Genomic DNA, 17,534 nt, shown 5'->3' on the forward strand with positions numbered 1-17,534 from the left:
ATACATAGTACAGTAGTAGAAATCATCAGATTCCAAAGCATACTTTTGAGAGCATAGAGATTTCTGCAAGCTCATTCTTTTTCAAAAATGTTTTCTGTAATTTCTTTTTGGTTGGTAAGTGTTTGTCTGACTATGTTTATTTAATTAAATCCCCTTAATTCTGTATGCCTTATTTTACTTTCTAATCCAGTTCACAGAAAGACCCAAGAAGGCTCTGCAGTTGAGATGAAGCCTATAGAGGCAGATTTCTCCTGGCAGAAAAAGATGACGCAGTTTGAAATGGAGATTCAGGAAGCCTTTCTACGTTTTATGGCATATATTTTAAAAGGGTACAGAACATTTCTTAAGCCAATCACACAAGCACCTTCAAATAAAACTACTGCTGCAGATTCCCTGTTCGACCTTCAAGGTGATATTGGGAGATAAATGGTATTGTTCAAATAAAATACTGATAGAAGTTAGAATTTAACAAATACTGGTCTTCTCAGCTCACCAGTTTCTTCTTTATATGCAACAGAATAGAGACAGAGTATGATTTTTTCAGGAGTTCAGGATTGGATAGTGGTCAACTTCATAGTCTTTAAGAGCCACACAGTGAATAGAATATATAGTCTGTTTTTCATTAAAATGAATCCTCCAGCAGAATACAAATGTTCCTTGTCATTTTTTTCTCAGATTGAAGAATGAATATGGCTGCTTGAAAATAAAATGTATATACATAATGTATGATCATTAAGTTTTAAATAGTAACATGATATGTATACATGGTCCAAGTATATAAATGACAAAATTCATCACAATGTAGTATATTTATCTTTTGAGATGTTTATACATTTATTTCAGAGATTTATATGGCTAAACTTGCAAATTGCAACTCCAGGTGGTTAGCACAAGTTTAAAAACATGGAACAAAATAGCCAATATACATTTTTAAAAAGATACAGAAACACAACTTAAAATAACACAGAAGGCTAGATAACAACATCCAAATTCCAAATCCATTTATGAGATGGACTTATCTGGTGTTTTAGTCCAATTCCGGGGGGGAACAGGCTTTTAAGCCCTTACGAAGGCCAAGTGGTTCAAGGCCATTCAGATCTTGGGGGTATGCTTTTCCAAAGGGCAGGCACTGCAACAGAGAAGGCCCACCTCCTGGGTCCCATAAGATGACGTTGTTTAGTAGAAGGGGTCCAAAGCATGCCCACAGTCCGATCTTGTGTGGTAGGCAGACGCAGTTGGAGAAAGGTGGTCCTGCAAACACTGGCAGATAGTTCTGTCTCTGTCGTCTGTCTTGTCTTGTGAAATTGAACATAAAATGTTAGAGCTATATGACTGTCCTTGCTTATCTAAAATGCTAAATTGCATATTATAGAAGGAGGGACTGGATGTTCTTTAAGGAGTCATATGAAATGATTCCGTCAGCTGGAATTCAGAAGAAGAATGTATGATCTCCCGATTCTGTAAAGAGCTTTAGGACCCCCAAATTTTCCGAGTAGATCCAGTTCAAAAACTATCAATAACAGAATACAGATACTAAAGAGATGTTGTATTTGAAAGCTCTGAAACAGAACTTTTTTCTTTTAAAACTATTGTCATCTGCCCATCATGTCAAAACGTTTATGTTATTTAAGATACTGATTTTTTGTGTTGTATCAAAAGAGCGGGATAAAGGCTGAAAGCTTTTGGGGAAGGGATTGTAAATAAATAGGCATGAACCAAGAATTTCCATAAAGTGGGAGACTGCTCAGTGTTACAGGAGATGGATAAACAAAAATGAGATAATTGTAAAGAGTTGTAACAAACATTTCTATTTTCTTTCTTTTTATATATTAGGATTTTTAAAAAGTAGAGACCGTGCCTACACAAAATTCTACACAGCTTTAACAAAGACACAAATTTTTAGCCGCTTCATTGAAGAATGCAGTTTTGTGAGTGACAAAGATACTGGATTAGCATTTTTTGATGATTGTGTAGAAAAGGTAAGGATATTTTTTGGGTAAATATATAATTTCACTTTAAATTCTGTGCATTAAAAATTCATGACTATTTTGGGAAAACAACATTTCACTGTTTAAGCAGCATGAGACTGTTTATGTTAATTGCCTGTTATGTTTTATCCTGGATATGTTCTCATGTTATCCACGTTAGACTTGTTTAGGGCTTCTACTAGGCAAGAAGAATTTAAAAGTTTACACTATACGTAATAGCAAAATATTGTGCTTATTTAAAAAAAAATTAAGCATTTATTTCTAATATCTATTTTAGCTTTTTCCTGAGAAAGGATCAGAAAAAGGAGATAAGGTATTTATTTACTTCTCATGGGACAAGAATTTGCTGTTAATTAAGCATGTATGGTAATAAAATGGAAGTGGAAGATGTGATTGATCAAGTAGTTGTCTGGGAATTTTAATATACGGTTTTTCTAGATCTACTTGGAAATTGAATGGCTGATACGTTAGTGTTTTGTTGATCTTCTAGCAGTGCTAGTGGCAGACAGCTGCAAGATGTGTACATAGTCATAGCTTCTTCTGCCTTTTTTTCCTATATTACTCTCTATACTTACAGTTGCATCCTTAAGGCATTGAAATAGCATTGTGATATTAAAGCGTGATGTATTTGCAGGTTGATGTAGACTCTGCAGAGGATATCCGGTTAATAGAATTTGATGAATCACAGAAGAGTGAACATACAGTATTTATAATGCCACCAGAGCCTCCCCCTGATGATGGACAGGAAAGATTACCAAAGTATAGGTATTCTCTTAGTGGCATTTGGATATACTTCTCTTTGTTTCCATTCAGCCTTTCCTAATTTAGTGTTCTCCAGATGTGTTTGGGAATCTAAATCAGCGGCCATGGCAGATAGGAAACTTGGAAAATGTGGTTCCCTCGCATCTGGAGAGCAACAAATCGGATAAGGATCTTTTATTTATCAAGATTGTCCATTGTACTGAAACTTTATCTGTTTGTCTTGTTAAAGTTATTGTTACCTTGAATGTTTATTTCTTAAATACTGAATTTTAGAAAATAATTTTTTAGCCATGATGCTTAGCAGGGATACGCAAACATTTTGAATTTGAACCATTTAAAATTTGAAACGCCGTGTTTGGATTGAGAATCTGCTTTTGATCATTTTGGAAGTCTTTGAGTTTGAAACACCTCTATTTTGAGTTGAAACACTCTTTTTAAGTCAAAACACTTAAAAATGATTGAAACAGCCAAGTTTTCCTCTTGAATTTGGGTGGTTCAAATTTGGTGCAAATTTGAAACATTTTGCACATCCCCTAGTGCTCATCATTTTCTGCTATTTTTTTCTAACTTCATTAATAATGTACTATAGCATGGATGATACTCAGTTATTGTTAATGTTTGTTAACTACCCAGACCACGATGCCCATATTGTTTAATATGGGCAGCCATATAAATTTTCCAAATAATAAATAATTAAATTGGGTGTCCTTTGGGTATTCCCAGTTTCAGAAATTATTTTGACTTGTGAAAATTAATGATACCCTCAAATTCTTCCATGTGGAAGAAAAATAGTTCCATATGATAATATTGTGCAGTTGAATCTTTTAAAGTAATGTATCAAATTGCTTAAAGCTGTTTCCTAGTATAGTTCATTATTGTTCTTTTTATCTTGGAATAAGCATTCTTTCCTTTCAAAATATAGTGGCACCTCAATTTGCACATAGCTGTTGTTTAGAATGGGTGGACCTTACACTCACTTTGTTGTCCTATATTGGATGGAAGACAACTTTATACAATTTTGATTTTCTTTTCCAGCTATAAGACTTTCCCTAGGTTAGAGCTTAAGCTCTTTGACAGACCACAAGATCTCAAACTTTCATTCAAGAGGCACCCAGCTAGAAGCAACATTTCAAATAGTCCAGCACTTATGGCAAAGAGGACCAAGCAGGTTATTTTTATTTTTAAGATATATTCATACTTGAAATCACTTTGAAAAATGATATAACATGCAGAACTGCATGTTCTTCTTTTCCACATTTCATGCTGTTAAAAGAGCATGTTATCTGACATGCCTTAGTTTACTGTTAATATGTGTATATTTTTACTCTTGTTTTGCAGGAGATAAAAGCAGCCCATAAACTAGCCAAGAGATGCTATGCAAACTCCCCACAGTGGGCCAAATTCCTTTTCAGTCACTGTTACAGCTTATGGTTTATTTGTCTCCCAGCCTACGTTAGAGTTTCGCATCCCAAAGTCAGAGCCCTGCAACAAGCATATGAAGTTCTTATTAAAATGAAAAGAACCGATGTGGAACCACTAGATGAAGTAAGTTAAGAAGATTGCCATGCTACCTGAAAAGATGCAGATGTACTTTTGTCTGAGAATAATATTTATGATATTTGCTGCTTTCTAGACCAGTGCAGATTGTACAACAAGGTGCTTTGCAGCACCCTTTGAGGTGCAAAGGTGTGAAGCAGCTGTGTGAAGGCTTAGAATGGCTTCTATGTGTCTCCCAGGATGGGTCTGTGTGTGCACCCACATGCATGTATATGTAAAAGACACTTCTGCAAGGATAGTTGATAAAACGGAGACATTTGTTCACACTAAGCCTTCATATGATTGCTAGCACATTCACACTGGGATCAAGAGGGGTGCTTGAACAAAAAATCTATACTGGCCTGCTGTTTTTCACAAAAAACAATATTCTGCAACTTTGGATTTCCAATAATATACTTTTAATTACAGTCAGTTCTAAATGAGGTAGTTTAATATAGTTTGTAAAACGGGCAAGCTACAGCTCATTTTAGTGCCATGGAAATTTACTGTTAACCACCTGCAACTGATACCTAATGAACTATCATGGTTTCTTTGCACTCCCAGAATTACTGACAGAATTACGTCTTTTTGCTTGTAACATAAATAGCTATTATTATTTGTTTCTAAGTTAGGTCTGAAAGTAGAAAACAACTTTCTGATCCCTCTCCATTCTTTTTTCTTGCATTTGGAGATTTTTTTTAGCATACTATAGATATCCCCACTAAGAGAATAAAATCTGCTTAATTCTACTGTTAATTATCCAGAAATCCAACTCTCCTATAATTTCTGGTTCTGATTATTATGAAGTAAGAAATTTAATAATTACTTCAGATTACATCATCTTACATTCAAATGATCATTGCTATGAAATATTATGATACATTTCATCTATTAAAAATACAGACTAATAGTTAGATAAGAACCTGACATTTTGGAGAAGAAATTAAATATGGCACCATTATTACATATGGTGAAGAAAAAGGAAATTGCTTCAGCTGTGTCACTTTAAACCATCTGTAAGTTTTAAAAGGTTATTCCAAACTTGTCTCCACTTCCACTTGTACTGTAGTGGAGAATCAATATTTTAGCTCAAATGCATCTTCAGGACTGCCTCGCTTTTGTGCCAAGAACTTTTCTTTAAAATTTTGCCTTAACCTTGAAGGAGGTTGCAAGCAAATTTGAGGAGGGTTGCAAAGGCAAATGGTTAGTCTGTAAGAAGGGTAGGAAGCCAGACAGTTGAAGGATCGGGGGAGAAAAGTAGACACCTGTGGTAGAGTTAGGCTCAAAGCTAGCAGCAGTAAGGGGAACTGTGAACAGAGTCAGGGAATCTATAGGCAAGACATAGGATAGTGGGACGGGAATCTGAGACACAACTAGTCTGGAAGGGGGCTGAATATCGCATGGGTTGTAGGGCCAGGAAGAGTCAGGCAGGTGTGCTGAAGACCTGGGCTCACGCCAGCAGCAACAGGGTCAAGAATGGAGTGGGGGATGGGGGTGGGGATCTTGAGCAAAACAGAGAGTGGCAGTGCAGGAAAACCCTGGAGGCTGATCTTGCAGAAGAGAGTGCTGGAGGTCTTGGAGAGCCAGACTGGCTAGGTTGCTCTATTCCAGCTGACCACTTGGATAAACTTGGCAGTCAGAGGGAGAGGAAGCCCAGTGCTGCAGTTGCCAGTTTGCCCAAGCACTTAGGACATTCCTCAGATTTATATCCCCTCTGCAGCAAAGCAGATCACTGTCAGAATTCAGTCCCAGTCTGCCTGGACACACTGGCATTCTTCTTTAATCCAAACCTGGAATATGACCCTGTAAATCTTGTTAGTCATCACACATTGTGTTTTAGGCAGTTGTATGGGAGAATTTTGAAACTTAGTGTTCTTGTTTTTTTAAAAAATAATATCTTGGCTTGAGTTTGTGAAATATTTATGAAAATGTCTTTCCCCGTAGTCAGTGTAGTGTAGGTACAACCAGGTAGGGTCTTGGACTAGAACTAAGGAGACCCATGTTCTAATCAACTCCCAATCGTGGAAAGTCACTTGGATGGGCAGGTCACTCTTTCTCTCAGCCCAACCTATCTCATAGGATTATGGAAATAAAATGAAAAAGATACCCCCCCACCCCCCTGCTAGTCCTCTTAAGCTGTGGAAAAAACAGATGATGATGATATTTTAGATGTGGTTAAGCAAGTTTCTATTCATATTCTTTTACCTGAATTAAATGACACAAAAATATAACATTAATTGCAATATCCTTCAAGTACTTAATCTGAGAAAGGATTGCAACGTTTTTTTGTTATGATAAACAGTTTGTGTGTTTTTCTTTCCTATGGATTGGCTTGTGCTTGTGTAAAATTGGGTAGTTTTGCCCTTCTACTGTATCAGTGGGTTTATTGAGTTTGGCAGCAGTTCATAGAATTGGACCAGAAGTTATGTATAGTATGTGTTTGGGATACTATTTTAATATGATGGCAGTTTTCTAATTCAGTGTTATGTTAGAATATTTCTCTGCTTTAACCTGCTTTTTCTCTGCGAATTGATGATACATGCAAAGAGAGTCTTTTTCTATTATTTTCAAGAATAGTCACACTTGATGCTTAACTGTCAATAAATCTACACTCTTCAATGTTTATCAGGTGTGTTATAGAGTTGTAATGCTGCTTTGTGGACTTTGGGGCCATCCTGTCCTGGCTGTGAGGATTCTCTTTGAAATGAAAAATTCTGGCATAGAACCAAATGCAATTACTTATGGCTACTACAATAAGGTAAGCAAATAATTTAAAAAATGCAAACATCCCTATATTCCTGTCATTTTGGATGATGATCTCGAAGGTCCTTCCTCCTTAGGGTTGAAAACAAGTCAACATAAAATCTGGGAATCTCACAAAGCATCTAAAATTCACTGATGTATCCTACAGTAATTAAGCTTATCAGTCAGATCAACAAGTGAAGAGAGGCAGTGATTACCCCTTTTTTGCATATTGGAGAAGAAGTCTTGGTAAAATATACTAAAATGGTATATTGGAAAAAGTATTGGAAGGCAGAAGATGTTTATAATTGATTGAATAGGATTGATTGAAGGCATAGGCAATGAGAAGGGAACTGATGAGTATCTAAAGTGAATGATACTACGGTTCAAAATATGCTTGGAAAACTGTAGCTCTATTGCTTAATCCTAAATGTGTGGGCTCTTGTTGATATTATTCTGTGGTAAAGGCAATGTACATTCCTCAGGCATATAGCTCTTGGGCACCTCTCGAATAAGAAAATTGGTCTCTGTTCTGTTAGTTGACACATCTTTACTTCATGTCCATTATAATGATGTTGTTCTCCATCTTAAAACTTGTATACCACCAAGAAAATCTTGGCAGCCTCAATGCTTTGAATCATTTTTTAATTTCTTATCATATCTGAAGCATATTCAAATTTATATGTAAGGCTTAGTTACTAGATAGGTTAGCCTTGCCATTAGGCAGAATAAGTTGGTTTGCTTCAGGTTAGTAGAGTTTGCGTTATCATTAAATTGTTAGCTATTTAGAATATCATCTTATATTTACTTCCATGATGGAGAAATAAGCTTATGATTTGGAGTTTCTATCTGCATTGCCAAAATATGTTTCTTGCAAAAGGTTAAGCTGGAAAAGAAAAACATGTTTTGCAGAAGAATTGGCTGCAAGCTGATTTTTTTTTTTTTTACTCTGATGAAAAAATCAGTAATAAAAAGTTGCTGTAGGTCTTCTTCTGCTTCTAGTTGAACATTTCAGCCAGGCATTCCTTACAAATGGAACATTTTACTCCCCTCTCCTCATTCTGTGTTGCTTTGAAACAGTCAGTCTCAGTATGCATTTGGTTGGGATTTGGGAATGGATGAAACTACTCCTTTGGTTTTTCAAAAGCATAGTTGTAGATTTAGCAAACTTTGGGATTGCTGTGAGCATTTTGATACTTTCCTTTTGTTTCCTGGTTGTTCCACTTTGTCTGTAATCACCACTTGGATTAACTATTAGGAATAGTACAGTTGCAAGAAAAAGTATGTGAACCTTTTGGAATGTCATGGTGTTCTGTATTAATTTGTCATAAAATGTGATCTGACCGTCATCTAAGTCAAGAGTATTGACAAATATAATGTGCCTAAAATAATAACACAAAAACAATTCTGATCCTTCATGTCTTTATTGAGAACAACCATAAAAACCTCATAGTGCTAGTGGAAAAAGTATGTGAACCCTTGGGTTGACCTCAAAAAAGCTAATTGGAGTCAGGTGTTAGCATACCTGGAGTCTTGTTAAGAAAATTAGTTTGGAGGTGTGGACTAGAGCTACGTTGACTGATAAAAACCACTCAAACTTTTTGAGTTTGCTTTGCACAAGAAGAATATGCTTATGTGAGCCATGCCTCACCAAAAAGAGCTTTCAGAGGATCTATGATCAAGAATTGTTGATTTACATAAAGCTGGAAAGGGTTACAAAGTGATTTCAAAGACCTTAGAAATTCACCAGTCTACAGTTAGGCAAATGATCTACAAATGGAGACACTTTGGGACTGTGGCTACTCTACCAAGAAGTGGGCGTCCAGTCAAAATGACCCCAATAGCACAACAAAGACTCATCAATGAGGTAAAGAAACAACCCTGAGTGACAGCCAAAGATTCAAAGGCATTATTGGAACTGGCTAACATCTGTGTTCATGAGTCTACAGTACATAAAACATTGAACAAACAGGGTGTCTATGGCAGGACACCACGGAGGAAGCCGCTGCTTACTACAGAGAACATCGCTGTACCCCTGAAGTTTGCGAAAGAGCACATTGACACTCCACAGAGGTATTGGCAAAATGTTTTGTGGACTGATGAAACAAAGACTGAACTATTTGGAAAGAACACACAGCACTAGAAAGAACATCTGGCATAAAAAGGGCACTGAATATCATCATGAAAACATCATCCCAACTGTAAAGTATGGTGGAGGAAACATCCTGATTTGGGCCTGCTTTGCTGCATCAGGGCCTGGCCAGCTTGCTGTCATTGAGGGGAAGATGAATTCCCAAGTGTATCACAGAATTCGTCAGGATAATGTGAGAATGTCTGTACATCAGCTGCAACTCTGTAGAACTTGGGTGATGCAACAGGACAGTGACCCAAAACACCGGAGCAAGTCCACAACAATGGCTTCAGAAAAACAAAATCCGCCTTTTGGAGTGGCCAAATCAGAGCCCAGATCTCAACCCAATAGAGATGCTATGGAATGACTTAAAGAGAGCGATACACATGAGATGTTCAAAGAATATGACAGAGCTAAAGCAGTTTTGCCAGGAAGAAGGGGCTAAAATCTCTCCTGAATGATGTGCAGGTCTGATCCACAGCTACAGGAAGCGCCTGGTTGAGGTTATTGCTGCCAAGGGGGGGGGGGGGTCAACCAGTTATTGATTCCAAGGGTTCACTTACTTTTTCCACTAGCATTTTGAATATTGAATGAGTGTGTTCAATAAAGACATGAAGGATCAGAATTGTTTTGGTGTTATTATTTTAGGCACATTATATTTGTCAATACTCTTGACTTAGATGACGGTCAGATCACATTTTATGACAAATTAATGCAGAACACCATGACATTCCAAAAAGTTCACATACTTTTTCTTGCAACTGTATCTGTCATATACAATAGCAACTTTTCTCCAGAGGAAGGATAAGAATTCCTTTATGGTATGAACTCCCAGTTAGGAATTCATTTACTAGAGTAATTTGTTTGCAGTTAATTTGCTACATGGTGCCATTTGGCATTAGCACTTTCCTCCCTGGATGCTACTTGCAATAAGGAACAGAATAAAATCATATAAATCTTATAAATTAATGTAAATAGATGTGTTTTCTTAAGCGAGATTGCTATGTGGGGATCAGGTAAGGAAGAAAGGTTACAAGTTTTATCTAGCCCATGGACTAGACGTTCCTAAGCTGGTTATGGAAGTTTATGCTCCAAGAAGTTGCTTGATAATACATTATGACTAGGATACTATTTTATTAGGCAATGAACTGGCTCTCTTAGTTCAAGTAAATTCAAGTAACTGAAATAACACTATGCCAACGGATTTTAAAGTGTTTGAGCACCTCCTCTGAGATTTTGTAATCAATATTTCTTTAGCTGAAGTTTTGTTCTTAGAACTGTCTAGTAAAAGTTACATTTCCTACAACTCTAGCATATAAATGTAAGGATCACTTCAGAGATTGAATGTATGAGCAATACAGATGGATAAATGTATGGATGGTTAGTTAATAAATATTTTTAATTTCAATCCAAGACTAGGAACGTAAAAAGAAAACTATACACATACAGCAACCAATTAACCAACCAACAACCAAATATATATAAAACAAATTATAAAATTTAAAATATGAAATACAGCAGCAGAACTGGATTTAAAACTATGGTTCAGTCATTATATCACCCGCAGTACCATTTGTTTCCTAATAAGGAGGGTCCCAGAGACAAATGTTGTCATCTTGTAAATCAGGTCTGGATTTGAATCAGATAAAAGAAGAGCTACATAAAATATGTCTAATCTTCCAGGGTAAGTATTTAAAAGAGATATTAGTAGTAAATATCAGGAAGACTTATAAAAATTTACAATATGGTAAAACATGTTCCACTGACTCAGCAGACTCCCCAAAATAAGGGTACAACCATTCTAACTGTGGGACACCTGCAAATCTGCCTTGCATATCCTGTTGAATAACAGTGATATAATAATATCTGACTGAGATTGCAGGAAATGGATTACAGGGGTGTCAAATGTGTTGATTTTTTGAAAATATTTTTCTTAGTAATTTCACTCTTCTAGGCAGTTTTGGAGAATCCGTGGCCTACCAGTAATCGCAGTGGTATATTTCTTTGGACAAAATTGAGGAACGTGGTACACAGCATGGCACAATTAAAGCAATGTCTCAAAAAGTCTACACATAGTTCACAGGTTGCTTCAATACCAGGTAATGTCACAATCCTTAACTGCAATACACAAAATATAAATCCTGCTGCTTCAAACTAGCTATAAACTCTTTCTTATTACGGGGGTGATGGGATTGCATATGAGGAAACAGATGTTGGTGCAATTAAAATATAATTGCAGAGTATCAAATGGCGCACTGCAGTGAATGGGGTGTGTCTGTGTGTGGAATCTCTGTGCCATTTTCATAAGTGTTATGTCCTGAATAGCTGTGCTGCAAAGCAAGAGCTTTAAGGTATCACAAAAAGGCAGGGGATATACTTGTGGGAATTTCTGCTTCAGAGTCTGAAAAATAACATGCAATAAACACATTGATTTGGGTGGAGTGGTCTCCATTTGCAGCAAAAGGTCTTGGGTCAATCCTTGAGTGATGTTGTAGATTACCATTCTGCTGCCTCCTCAGGTTTTTAATTAATGCACTATTGTTCCTGTCCTCAGCTCCTCGGATGATCACAGGTGGAAGTGATGGGGACACGGTGAGCCATGGTAGTGTGGATAGTTCTAATGATGCTAACAGTGGGGAGCACACACTCTTCGTCAGAGACTTAGTCAGGCTTGATTCCATTGATAATCACTCTAGCACAGGTATTAGATATGTTGGGATTCACTAACTTTGCAATGTCTTTCTAATATGCTGCTGATATGAATATTGTTTCTGTTACAAAGGTTGTATGGTATAAAGAGGAAAAGAACGGTCTCCACTCCATGCCAGTCCCATGAATAGCAGAATTCAAATTATGGTTCATAAGGTCACCGGGAAGCAAACTGCATATATAGATCACAAATTGGATGAGTATTTTTAGCCTGTGCAGCTGTTTTAGGTAGCCTTTAAGAGAGAAATAGCTAATAACAAAGTCAGTGGGAAGAGGCAGAGGCAAGGTGGAAAATGGTACTATTATTTCATAGTAAGGAAATGTGGTTTTATACCAACTTGAGTTGTGAGCCGCCCAGAGTCCCCCATTGGGGGGAGATGGGCAGGGACAAATTTAATAAATAAATAAATAAAATAAACTTGAACTTTTATGTTTATTCAGCCTACAACTTTTTTGGCCTTTCAGTATAGGTGGCTATAAGTGAGGATATGCAGTGCGCTGAATTCTGGTAATTATGTAATCCTGAGAAAATGCATGTTGTAGTTAAGGAGGCACTGATAGAGTGCTGTGACTGGTACTCTTTATTCCTAAGATATACTGTATCTTCCCTGGAATGCCCAGCTACTGTTGCAAGCCCAGGAAAAGATGCACCTTCTTTCAGGAGATGCCAAGAGGTGTGGCATGCACAAGTTTGCCTTCTCCAAAGCACCTCTTTTGGCTCTGGATCCAAACTGCAGCACGTTCTGGTGTATATATCTTGTGTAGACATAAAGTCTGTTTTAGAATAATATAGCATACTGTTCATATTACAGGCTGGCAAGCAACTTACTGCAATAATGATTGTGCTATATCCCTGCATTGTAAATGCTTATTTGAACTTGGGTAAAGTTTTAGTGAGGGAAAAGGGAATATACTGGGAGCAGTGCATACTAAACATGGAATATGGTGTTTCAGAAAATTTCACAGTAACTTGCATTAGGTGGAGCATTATATATTTAGCCCGAATTTGGAGATTAAAGTAAGTGTGCAAAAAGATTTTTAACTGCATGTAGCTGAATCTTTCCTAAAAGAGTTTCCTGACTCTCACTTAGCTGCAAGTTATATATTTTAAATGAAAGAAAGATAATCCTTGTTTAAAAAATCCTGCTCTTAGATGTAAGTCTAAATGTTGTCCTGTTCCTTGATTTTTCTCTACTAAACTTTCTGATTTCCTTCTTTTTAAAACAGTTTTAGTCTGTCTCTGTCTTGTGTATATGGCTTGTTGTATTTCTGGTAGTAGATGACTAAATATTCCTTCTCTCTGATCCTTGTTGCTCTGCTTCTTGCTCTGTGCTGTCTCTTGGTGCTGCATTTGTCCTTGGCTGTCATGGTGTGGGGTGCAGACTTGTGTGATGCGAATCCTTGGAGGCAGATATGCATTAGTTCTGCTGTTGAATGTTAAACCCTGCAGGTAATTTTCCCATGAATTAATGTAAATCAATACACAAGGAGTAGCTGACTTTTCAACATGCTATTTTAAGTAATGGCAAGTTACTGTGGAAACCCATACACACATAGCATATACTCCAAACATTAATTTCCATTAATTGATGAAATTTTGCTCCTCCCATTTATCATTAAATAGTAAGATGCTGTGTTTCTTCAGTCTGGTATTTGACTGTTGCTCAAGTTGCAGGCCTTGTTGCTTCTGGCCATGTTCATATAACTGAACGGATGTAACTAGAGAGCTGTAGAGACAATCTGTCACCATTTAGGACAGTGTTCTCAAACTTGGCAACTTTGCATCCTGGCTGGGGAATTCTGGGAGTTGATGTCCACACATCTTAAAGTTGCCAAGTTTGAAAAATACTGATTTAGGAGCAATTAGAATTTCAGCCTCTAAGTTCCAGCATTTGCTTCTTCTGCATATGTTGGAATCATTGGTGAATTCAGGAGTTATAGTCAAACATATCTAGAGGCCACCTGATTGGGAAAGGCTGTATTAGAATAAGAAAGGCATCACTCTTGAGGTTTTGAAGGTAGCGCTCATAGAGCTGAGTTCTATAGCCAAAGCATAGCAGAGCTCAGGCCAGATTAATAAAGGGGGAATATGAGCTTAGATATGCATATAAACAAGTAAATAACAGCAATTAAATAACTAAGTTTTATTGCAGAGGAAAGAGGAGCAAAGGGATTAATACGGTCCTTGACATGTGCCATTTGAAGGGCTGGTTTTGGCTTATAAAGCTCTTTTTGGCTTGGCACCTGGGTACCTTTAGCACCACATGCTCCAACCAAAGTGGTCATGTAGGGAGAAACTGCTCCATGTGCCCCACTTAGAGGAGATAAAGGGATCCGAGGCTAGGAGGCATTGCTTCTCATTAGTAGTGCTGGTTCCATGGAACAGCCTCCCTGTGGAAATCAGGCTGGCACCCTCCCTGAACTGTTCTGAAGAGCATCCTAATTAGATTGGGCCATCTCTGTTTTATTTTTTTTAGTTGTTTTATTCTTGAGTTATTATGTTATTGTTACATGGTTTTGATTTTATTCTGATTTTATTCCTACTGTGGATGTTTTAAAACTTTTTTTAATATCATGTCAACCCTGAGAGTCATTTGATTCTAACTGATGAAATGAAATGAAACAAATATGATTTTTATTTCTCTGTTGTGAGTTACCCTTATCATTTTCTGTTAATGTTCAACTAATAATAATACACTCTGCAAATCAGATCTCAAACATACCTTTCACTGCACTTCTGCTGCTGTTCTTTCTTCACTGAATTTCAGATATGCTTTGTGTGTACCTTAGTATTAATAATGTTGTTTTAAAATGAAACCTTGCAACACACATTTCTCACTTATAATTAAAATATTATGTTCTGAGGGCAGAGAGAGAAGCAAGTGGACAAGTGTTGTTTTTCCCCCCACAGGAGGTCAGTCAGATCAAGGCTATGGTTCTAAAGATGAACTTATAAAGGATGATGGGGACCATCTTCATTCAACAGATGTGCTTATAAAAAAAGATCTTGCTGCAAAAGATGAAGACTTAATTGGAGGTGTGTTAGGTGGATGATAGAATTTTTGTTTAGAAATATGCTTTCTGAATTCTATTTATATAGAATTGGTTTATTTGGCTTGATAATAGTACTTGTGGAAAATATCTTGATATAGTAGTAGATTACAAACTAAATATGAGCCAGCAGCATGATGTAGCTGTAAAAAGGGCAGTTGCAATTATAGATTGCATCAACAGAATATAGTTTCTAAATCCTGGGAAGAAATATTTCTACTTCCACAATTCTGTTTAGTTCTGGCTCTATACTTTAAGGATTCAGAGTGGAAAAGATTCAGAGAAAAGCAACCAAGACGATCAGTGGACTAGAAATTAAGTTTTATGAAGAGAGTGTGAAGAAACTAAGAATATTTAGCCTTGGGAAAAGGAGAGATATTATAGCATTCTTCAAACACCTTCAAGACCTCTTTTCTATCATTCCTAAAATGCAGGTCATGGAATGAAGATCTTAAGTTAGAGAGGAAGAGATTCCATTAAAATTTAGGAAAACTCTCCTAACAGTTACAGCAGATTGACAATTGAATTAATCACTCAGAGAAGTAATGGGTTCACCTTTACTGGATATGTTTAAGCAGAGGCTGGACAGCCATCTATCTGGGATACTTTAATTTGGATTCTGAACTGAGCAGGAATTGGCCTCAATAGCTTAAATGGCATTTTCCAACTCAGTGTTTCCATGATTTTAAGTTTAATCTGGGTCTTGTGGCAGCACTTACATTTTGGAATCCTTCAAAGAGGATTATCTTTATTGTGCTTGTATATCACTCAAAAGCAGGAGTTGTCTGGGTGATGTGCAGTGAGTTAAAAGACATTAAAAAAGTAGAAAAAAGAAAAGCAGCATAAGAATAATATAAAAAAGCACAATAAGTATGATAAAAATCAGCGGCAGAATTAATACTGGCAATGAATATACCATAAAACCACAGCAAATTCTAAAATTCTAAAATAACAACATGCTTCTTAAATTGCTTGGAAAATAAAAAGGATTTTCAAAGTGATACTAAGAGACAGAAGGTCAGGTGAACATCTCCTTAAAAAATATTCCACAGATGGAGGCTACAACTGGAAATAACTGAAAAGGCTTTCCTAAAATGCAGATAAAATCTGTTTTATTTTTTTTTAAGTAATTTTGGGGATAATCTACCAAGCCTACCATTTAAGAAAGTCTGTTTCTGCTACAAGTTTTGTCTATTCAAGATTTTGTTCTCCATTTTAAATGCATTATTATAACAGTATTGGCTGACCATTTGATCAATTGGAGGGATAAAACTGCATATACAAATAAATGTGTTGAAAAAGAATTGACTTGGCTGCATTTTCTGGAACACAACTTAGGACCCACCAGATTTATTGGGAAATGCATGCTGACTGGGAATTCTGGAGAATGTTGTTCCTGAAATACATGGAAGTGCCAAATTGGGAAAGTCTGTTTATGAATAACTGATATAGTTAAGCACTTGCTCCTAGATATTCATTTTTCTCTCTAGTTTCACTAGTAAGGAAGTTAATTCTTTTTCCTCTCTTCTGAAGATTTTTCTGGCACCAATGAATCTGTTGAAAAACAGCACTCTAAAACAGAATCTCAAAGCCCAGTGGAAGTGCCTATGCATTCTTCAAGTAGTATTGTGAAGGTTCCCTCTGGTATGTTTGATTGTACTGGCAGGAAAAATGGCAGTGGTAAGTTAATCAACATATTTGGCTTATTAGAAATAAAATTAGAATTCAATTATTTCATGCTTGACTTGTCCAAGAAAATTAATTTATTATGTGAAAAACATTCAAATCTGTAAAATAATAACAGCAGCACCTTGCTTGGAACTTCCTACATTGTACAATGATACTTCCATGATTTTTAGACTCTTGGTTAGAACCCAATTGAAAATACCCAATCTAAGGACTGTGGTACTCATTTAATAGATGATGATGATGATGATGATGATGATGATGATGATGATGATGACGATGATGACTTTTCTCTCACTAAATAATGTCACTCCTTGAATATATTTATCATAAGTTTTAATTGCTGGGGTATATGATCCTTGGTAGCTTTGTAAACTTTATAAAATTAAATGAGGCTTATTTGACACATGTGTGTTAAAACTTCTAATTTAAAAGTTTTATCTATCTTACTAATTCAGTACAGATCAGTGCTAAATTAAACTTGATTTAGCTTCTTCAAGAAAGAAAGGTGTCTCTTGCTAATTCTTAATATTAATAAAAATGTTCTAATGGAGAAAACAACAGTCTGTGTGTCATTCCCCTAATGGAGGTTAGCCAATGGCAGCATCTGATTAATCATGTCTAGGCTGTGAAGCTAACAAGGATCAGCCTGGACTCAGAGACTTGTAGGTTAGTTTGGAAGATTGAAAAATGTCTTGGAAGAAGGGAATGGCAAACTATTTCCATACTGTTTCCAAGGAGTGGCCACAAAATTACCAGGACAGGAGATGGTCTCAATCTTTAATATTTGGAAATAATCCTTGGGCCCTCCTGTTGCTAATATTCAATCTTCCTAGTTGACTGCATGACCAAGATTTCCAAAAATAACGCTCTAAAAAAAAAGTGATCATTCTCAGTTTTATAAGGACTAGGCATGTTTAGTGCTTGCC

The 17,534-nt window shown here is 36.5% G+C and overlaps 1 protein-coding gene across 5 annotated transcripts in view; it reads left to right on the forward strand.

Annotated features, from left to right (window-relative positions):
• The window catches only part of DENND4C (DENN domain containing 4C), a 96,132-nt gene that overhangs the window by 61,715 nt on the left and 16,883 nt on the right, over positions 1–17,534 (forward strand). For 3 of the 5 annotated variants that reach the window (XM_025163575.2, XM_007423479.3, XM_088129881.1), the window contains 11 exons: positions 191–409; positions 1,834–1,979; positions 2,266–2,301; positions 2,623–2,753; positions 3,786–3,918; positions 4,089–4,295; positions 6,916–7,044; positions 11,114–11,258; positions 11,714–11,860; positions 14,780–14,905; positions 16,453–16,599. In XM_025163575.2, the coding sequence (XP_025019343.1) occupies positions 191–409; positions 1,834–1,979; positions 2,266–2,301; positions 2,623–2,753; positions 3,786–3,918; positions 4,089–4,295; positions 6,916–7,044; positions 11,114–11,258; positions 11,714–11,860; positions 14,780–14,905; positions 16,453–16,599 (1,566 nt within the window). The remainder of the gene's footprint in view (positions 1–190; positions 410–1,833; positions 1,980–2,265; positions 2,302–2,622; positions 2,754–3,785; positions 3,919–4,088; positions 4,296–6,915; positions 7,045–11,113; positions 11,259–11,713; positions 11,861–14,779; positions 14,906–16,452; positions 16,600–17,534) is intronic. The other 2 variants (XM_007423481.3, XM_007423480.3) reach the window with 2 other exon arrangements.

Source organism: Python bivittatus, unplaced genomic scaffold (genome assembly GCF_059951505.1).
Source record: "Python bivittatus isolate LINGU-HERP-01145 unplaced genomic scaffold, Pbiv_v1 ctg000850_np1212, whole genome shotgun sequence".
NCBI classification, from domain to species: domain Eukaryota; kingdom Metazoa; phylum Chordata; class Lepidosauria; order Squamata; family Pythonidae; genus Python; species Python bivittatus.